Source organism: Fusarium oxysporum, chromosome 2 (genome assembly GCF_000149955.1).
Source record: "Fusarium oxysporum f. sp. lycopersici 4287 chromosome 2, whole genome shotgun sequence".
NCBI classification, from domain to species: domain Eukaryota; kingdom Fungi; phylum Ascomycota; class Sordariomycetes; order Hypocreales; family Nectriaceae; genus Fusarium; species Fusarium oxysporum.
Genome location: NC_030987.1, coordinates 2,723,237 through 2,730,664, shown reverse-complemented (window position 1 = coordinate 2,730,664; position 7,428 = coordinate 2,723,237). Strand labels below are relative to the sequence as shown.

General features: G+C 47.3%; 4 protein-coding genes across 4 annotated transcripts; 2 read left to right on the top strand and 2 right to left on the bottom strand.

The window, feature by feature from the left end:
- Positions 1-1,593: 1,593 nt before the first annotated feature.
- Positions 1,594-1,879, bottom strand: FOXG_19772 (uncharacterized protein; the record flags this gene model as incomplete). Its single annotated transcript, XM_018400037.1, has 2 exons — positions 1,594-1,718; positions 1,861-1,879. The coding sequence occupies 2 exons, from the start codon at positions 1,877-1,879 to the stop codon at positions 1,594-1,596; spliced, it is 144 nt and encodes a 47-aa protein (XP_018244791.1).
- A 160-nt stretch (positions 1,880-2,039) lies between these two features.
- On the bottom strand, positions 2,040-2,680 carry FOXG_19771 (uncharacterized protein; the record flags this gene model as incomplete). Its single annotated transcript, XM_018400036.1, has 1 exon — positions 2,040-2,680. The coding sequence occupies one exon, from the start codon at positions 2,678-2,680 to the stop codon at positions 2,366-2,368; it is 315 nt and encodes a 104-aa protein (XP_018244790.1). The 3' UTR covers positions 2,040-2,365.
- Positions 2,681-2,706: 26 nt separating this feature from the next.
- On the top strand, positions 2,707-5,173 carry FOXG_08201 (cytochrome c oxidase assembly protein COX16, mitochondrial). Its single transcript, XM_018386996.1, has 2 exons — positions 2,707-3,280; positions 3,352-5,173. Exons 1-2 carry the CDS (start codon positions 3,014-3,016, stop codon positions 3,430-3,432), a joined length of 348 nt encoding a protein of 115 aa, XP_018244789.1. The 5' UTR covers positions 2,707-3,013; the 3' UTR covers positions 3,433-5,173.
- Positions 5,174-6,031: 858 nt separating this feature from the next.
- Positions 6,032-6,559, top strand: FOXG_19770 (uncharacterized protein; the record flags this gene model as incomplete). The annotated part of the gene is made up of 1 exon (XM_018400035.1): positions 6,032-6,559. The coding sequence occupies one exon, from the start codon at positions 6,032-6,034 to the stop codon at positions 6,557-6,559; it is 528 nt and encodes a 175-aa protein (XP_018244788.1).
- Between the last annotated feature and the right edge of the window lie 869 nt (positions 6,560-7,428).

Sequence of the window (7,428 nt, the reverse complement as noted above, 5' to 3'; positions counted from 1 at the left end):
ATGAAGAGAAACGCTAATGGAGCAGCAAATATGCAAAAGTAGCGAAGGAAGTGTCTGTAGGATATTGAATCGTTGTTGGTTTGCTGTGGTTGATTGGACATGAATAGAAGGGTTAAAGTTAGATTGTCCAATGATTGTGTCGATATCAAGTGGAGAGTTTAGTGGCAGATACAAGTAGAAACTGAGAGTACCTAGCCTCTGACAAGCTGCTTACCCTGCACAATTCCACTGATTTCCTGCTGAATTGTGTGGAATTCCATGATACAGCATTAAACAATGCTGATAATCCCAAGACAAAATAAAACATATCTAGTGGTTTCTTGTACTCTAGCTACCAATGATGAACCAAGTGAAAGTGACTTGACTCACATAACCTCACCGGTCGAAGGAAAGCCAATGCTGTCATTTCTAACAAGCGAGAACTATTAAGATATATGAAGATTGAAGTGACTCAACACTCTTACGTTTCATCTACTGATCGATATACTCTATATTGGATATATAATTGGGAGGAAAGGGCGTACATGTGGTGATTCCAGCAGCCAGAAAGCTTGCAATGTTAACGCGGGAGCTACACTAACCATAACACTTGACTGTGAGTGTCTCGAGCAACATGAAGAAAGGAGAAGCTGGAATATAGAAGTAATTACATGGAATTATGTCATATAGTTTATTGCAACTATCATCCTACCGAAAGTCATTGGTAAGGGAGAAAGAGAAAGAAGAAAACATTCGGTTAATAGAGTTACACGGAGAGTGACAAACAACACACGAATACCTCGTATTACTACTTCTGGGCTTTCCAAGGCACTCATGAAACTCAGTGACTTTACTGTTACTAGATAACAGTTGCTTCACTACTGTAAATGGTAATAACATACGTGATCATTTGAACCAGTTTCCAGTCCTCGAAACAAGGAGTAATACTGGAATCTTATGAGTGAGGTAACTATATAATAAGGAACTTAAAGCGTATTAATTGGGAGCTAGTTGCTGAATTTCTGCACTGAAAAGATGTAACACTATCAATGGTTTACAACCCCATTTACAAATGTCTTTCCTGTGCTTGTTTGGCCTCAGTGTGCCGTCTGAAGCTATGTCAGTTGGAGGTTGGGGGTTTGTGGACCTTTCCTGTACCTCGAGGTCATGAACATTTCGACCATGGACATTCGAAGGTCTTATTGGAAAAGAATAATCTTCAAGTTGGGCACAGAGGACTACAAGAGCACGAAGGGGTACTCGATGCTCTGGAGCTGCAACTCGTCACAGCCTATTCCAGATAGATTCTCTTCTTAGCAATGCCCTATGGATTGGTTCGGGCTCAAATGTCTTTCTTCGCAAGATTGTGCTCGGCCGGAAGTTTGCCCATGCCCGCGAATAACCAGTTATCTTCACAAAGCTCAGCAAAAGGGCTGATGACAAAGCCGAGATGATATAAAGGTCAATCCAGCCGGAAGAAGTCACACCTTGTGCGATGTCTTGTGCATTACCCTAGGGGTTGTGGAACAGAATTGAGTGACACTCATCCGGGTTGCCAGGCTGAAGGAGGCCATCCGCTCGCCATGTATCCCCGAAAAGATATGCAAAAGATGATCAAACAGTTCTTGCGCCATGAAGAGACGGGTTAACATCCAAGTGGCGCCTTGGGCCTTCAAGCGCCCCAAAGTTGTTTCTCTCCCTCGACCCTCCCTTCACTTCAGGTATCCCGCTCAATGCTCCTAGGGAGTATCTATGTTAGTGCTTTCAATACCAGAACAAAAGCCAGTATCGTTCAATAAACTATGGTCTCCAATTATCCGACAGTGTTCACTTCTCATAATTTTGCATTGCTAATCACGGCTTATTACAACAGGAGCATACGCGTGTCTTCCTCGGCCATGTTCGGTAACTCAACCTCGTTATTGAACGATATGTAACGTGGCACCAAGACGGTAATAAGAAAAGACCCTTGGTTGATTGACGCAGCCACTTTCAACGGTCAATAGACCCGTTAAGGCATTAGCCACTCAACCAAATGTCCGAAATATTCGAGCTAAAGTCTAGGCAGTCTAAATTTCAACGCCGTTGCTTTTCATTCATCAACAAACAGGGTTCAGGCTTTGAGAAAGAAAAGTTTGCAACCGCCCGTTCTGTTCCTGACTAGAAGAAGCACGGAACAGATTCTGGAAGAAATTTGAAGACCTGAGTGTCTAGACCAAGAAGCACGGGCGCATGTGCTTGACGTTGGGCGCTGTGAAGGCGTTCCCAGGGCGGTCGCACGAGTCCAAGCCCGTTGAAGTGTCACTGACTCTCCAGGATATGCCAGGCAGAATTCGGGGTCCAATAGCACAAGTAGTGAGTCATCTTATTTCCAGGCAACATGGAGTTACCCGGTCTCAACAGCTTGGGCGCCGTACACGTCCTTTTGGTGTTGTACAAGACGATACATGAGGACATCTAGACCCTCAATTTCGGTCAACATGAGGCTGAAAGGAAATTTTATCGTAGCTAGTGGCAAATAACAAGTGGTCTGTGTTGGTAGACATCCTTCAGATGTGATAAATTCTTTGTTATTAGTCAAGAGCCGTTTGTCTCGGCTCCAGCATTGAGAGTGGAGTCTGGACCCTGAAATTCGAGGTCCGGCAGTCGGAAATCTCCATGCTGGCGTCGGTCCGGGAAAAAGTAAACGCGCACAGGCCATAGACTACATCGCTCGGAGCGGTAAAAGTGGGACTTCGGCGATGAAGTCAGTTCATCTTGTCGGAGTTGACCTCAGACCTCGTGAATCAAATCAAACTCTTCCTTTTGGCCAATTCTCGTCTCTCCACACTTCAAGTTAGACCAGACCATATCCGGCGTGTATTAACCGTGCTATCAGTCAGGCATTACTCGCAATTGCCTCTCCACAACTGCCCGAACTCGTTTTGTCTGCTCACCAACAAACGTTACGACCTTTCGCGTCCGAAGTGGCTCACGGAGCTTCCGATATCCTACACTGATTTCGTTAGCCCTACCGACCGACAATTGACCCACGATGCCGGCGTTTCAGAGCAAAAAGTTCCGGTCCGCGGCCGACATGAACAGCATCGGCATGCGGTACCGCACTCTCATGAACAAGCATCCCTTCCTCATGTTTGGCCTGCCCTTCATGGCCGTCATTGTCGCTGGTTCCTTCGTCCTCACCCCAGCCACTGCTGTCCGCTACGAACGCTACGACCGCAAGGTGCGCCAGATGACCAAGGACGAGGAACTCAATGTGCGCCGGTCTGCAAGGAAGGTGGACATGAAGGAGGAGTACTACGTACGTCTTAGTCTTGGAACAGGAGGAAGAATGTTGCTTGAGATGTGCAATTCACTAATTTTTGGAAACAGAGACTTGCTGGCAAGGACCTTGACGATTGGGAACAGAAGCGTGTGAAGAGACTTCCTGGTGAGAATGATGGCGTGTTGTAAATGAGGCTGTACATGCTCCCTTGCTTTGCGTGTATGGAAAGCTATCACGAACTTGAGAAAATCGTCGATGCCATCAAGATCGATCTCCTGTGAAGGTTGCAAAAGACCACGATCACGACCGCATCGACGTCATTACATCTTCCTGCCCTCAGTGTCGCGGTTGTTTCTGAAACACCGGGAAGCAAGGGTCGCCAAGGAGGACAATGTACCATATGTAAATGGCATCAAAGGCGTTTTGGCGTTTGGGAATGAGATCGCGTTATCTGTCTCTAGTTCCGTATCGCGTTGAGTGAAATCCGCCCGGCTCCCCAATTGTTTCGATCGGAGGGTCCGGGAATTAGCAGGTTTGAGGCTGCAGGGACGAGCCGTAACGTCACTGTTCGACCCAGTCGAATGGTCAAAGGGATATCAGAGACAAGTTGTCAGATAGGGATCGAGACTGAAGTGAGGACATCTAACGTCAGACTGACAAAGCATCGATGAGTCTATGGAAGTTCGATCTTGATTCTAGGTTATTGGAGGGTGAGATGTTTCACAGGCTTGAAACGGGTGGACAATGCGAGAAGGAGATGCCTCAAAATTGACAACATCGAACAAGAGACTCGAAACTACAAGGCTTGCAGCTATGAGACTTGCATATGTAAGTCAGTTTTGTGAGGTGCATATATCACGCACTGCAAGCACTAGTAGGTGCAATCTGTACCCTACCGCAACACTCATTTGGACAGACAATCGATACAAGGCGGTACCAAGGCACAGAATATCTTCATTTGGCGGTCTGCCATCAGTCAATTGCTTCAAATCATCCCTTGCATCGGGTCACGTTGACACAATGCCCCTGCATCTCACAATTTCCAAGTCTAAGCTTGATCCGTTAAACAAGGCTTAGCCTGGCCATCGTCAGTATTGCAGTACTTATCTTGCCATGTACTTGTATTTCTGATTACTATCATGGGTTTCAAATTGTCCCGTCTTAATCGCACTGCGTGATCCCCTCAATTGACAGTTCATCTCATCGTCGATCGAGGGGACGCGACGCTCGAGCCTCGTTTCCTCACAGCCTAGCATCCCAATGAGTGGCTGAGGTATCATCACATTGGCTGACGAGGCCAAGATATCACAGCACAAGGCCAAGGCTAAGGTTAGCTAAAGCTGCTAAGAGACACGCCAGAGAGGCAGCTATCGAGCGGGAAGACGCGTAGTCAATGAATAAAGCTTCAAATGGTGCTGCTTTGGCTCACGATTGTAAAGGTAGCGCAGCTCTGCAGGGGCCAGAGCGCCACACCGGTCCCCGCGTTGGACTGATCGTCCTGAGTGTCAATTGGAGGATCAGGCCTCTATCGATTGACCTCAAATTCAACCGAGACATTTCTTCATTAGTTGGTGATCGTCAGGAGATTGTCACGAACATATGAGTTGTAATCGTGATAAGATGATGTCAAGAAAGGAGAATGTGGCCGTACATCGGGTCGATGATGATGATATTGATGATCAATGGGGAAGGACCGAAATCAAGATAGAGGCAAGCCGTTCAAACACCGGGGGGTTATAGAGGAGGGGTTGTGGCCAATGACAATTTGATATTTACATGAATGTCATTGAAGGTATCTGCTCGTCGCTGAATGGCGGTCGGAGGCGATGGTGATCGTGACTATCATTAACGTCAAGAGATGGTGGTGAACCCGTCGCAAAACTGCAAGGTACAAACTGTACCTGCAGGTACACGCACACGTTTCAGCACCTGGAAATCATCCCAAGTGTGTGTAGTCGTATTGCATTCATACGATTGTTTCCGCCATCCGAGCAGCCGAACAAGGCGCAGTACATTAACAAGAATACGATAACGTTTTGCCCAGTAGGCACACCAGTTCGTATAGGGTAGCAATCGGCCTAGATATCATGGTGTTTCGACAAACTCGCATGTGAGTGGACAGAGAAATCTTGGAAAGTTTGCTTGGCCCCCTGTCTGTAGGTCATATGTCTGGCCATGCCAAGCCAATTCGGCAATTAGCACCTTTTTCTCATGTCAGAATTGCTCGGAGTTGCGAAATGCAAACGTTGGTTCCCCGATACGGGAATCCAATAACAACGCAAGCACGAGCAGAGCAAACGGATTGAAAGACGGGAACTAAAAAAGTTGCTGGTTGGCATCGTAATCAATTTGTGTTCTAGATCCAGACTCAGACACGCAAGGATAACCGTGGTGTTGGTAATTGTAATTAACTTGCATGAGAGAAGGGACCTATAGCAGGCTATAATTGGGAATGGAGATCTATGTAACCTCACAATTAGCTGCCGAGTCAGAAAACACTGCCAGACCAAGGCAAAGGGTCAATAAGAAAGTTTATTATGAGTGGATGCATCAATTAATCCTGCATATTCGCAGATACCCTGATTTTCCCTGTCACTTTTGATCTTTGATCCAGGGAAGTTTTTCTTCTTTTAATTGCAGACTCTGGGATTCTACAGCAACGATGTGATATCTCGATGCCCGATCCTGAAAATTGACAAAGAAGCAATAGTTGGCAGGAAAAAAAAGAAAACATATTCCCGATGCTACGATAATCTTCAGCTCAGCTGCGTTCGGAGACAGCGATAAATGAGCCTTCGTGGATTCGACGCCCAGACGGGCCAATGGCACGGGCTTGCGGGCACTAACTGTCACGACGCCACCACGCCCCAGTCCGGCTTCACCAAGTCCGGACTACAAGGTGTTTGCGAGAAGCAAAATACTTTCAAGATCCTTCAGCTAGAAAGAATTAACGATCTGCATCGCAGGGAGGGAGATTACCTGACTTTGCAACATCGTGATTACATCCGGACTGGGGCTCGGTCATGTTTACTCTTCACGATACTAATTCAGTCTCATCGTGTCCGTGATTGTTCGGCCTCGGAGCCGGAGGCCAGCACTGCCGAGCCCTTTTTCATCTCGTTTATCAAATGCCAAGACAAAAAGCGAGAAGCGACTCATGATATCTCCATGGAATCGCTACCTTCTCTCCGCCGATATCGTCATCGTATTCTTATGGTTTACACGAATTTACTTGTGCGGTCTCGAAATATCCAACCCGGTCGTATCTCCACGACGAGACCCTGGATCGTCAGGACTAGGATGCAGTATACATGATGAGTCCTCCACCGTGAAATGGATGCGAATAAGTGGAATGAGGGGTTCAGCAGATTCACCGCCTGTGTTCAATTAACCAGTGACAGACCGTTGGCCGTTTTCGGATTCACGTTGTGAAGCGGTACCCATTATTTTCTTAATTGCAAATGGGAAAAATGAAACATCCTCCACCGCCAACTCTGTAATCGCGCTTGTGACCGGAAAGAGGCTGAACCGCTGTCACTGTGAATTGCTTCGAATGCTTGGCCCGGCCGTCATTCCTAGTGCGGAAGACAAAGACAGAGTCAATTGTCTGGGGAAGAATGAAGATGAGGGGCACATGAGAGGGCACGGGATAGGTAGTCTCATGCACGATGCAGGTGAGAAATCGCATCACAAGTTAGGTCGACCATTTCATGTGGGTGATACATACATAGTCTACGCCGCGCAGTAGCGTACACATACATTGGGGTTAGAGCATCTCGATAGATCTCAGCTCGACTGGCAATAGCGAGAGAGTGAAATGATGGTTGCTGGGTGTAGATTCAGCTTGTAGGGTTTAGTAGCAAGGGCGGATGCAAGCGCAGATTGAATATCGATTCTGCTAGAGATTAGCCTACGCGATCGCGAACAAAGCACTTTTTGTCTGAGAATCCCTACGGTACCTGCATCAAGGTCGAGAAGCTGCTTCATCGTCGGCGTACCTGATCGTTGACACCCACACGGCGTCTTGGCACCGCTGTGAACCCCTCCACCGAACGAGCGGCGCCGCCTCTCGTCTGGTCTTGGGACGCAAGGGGGTTGTCACATTGTGCGGAGCGAGCGGTGAAGACATTCATTCATCTGCTGTTGGTGGTTAGTGAGCTCCATTTGACTCCAGTCTCCATCTC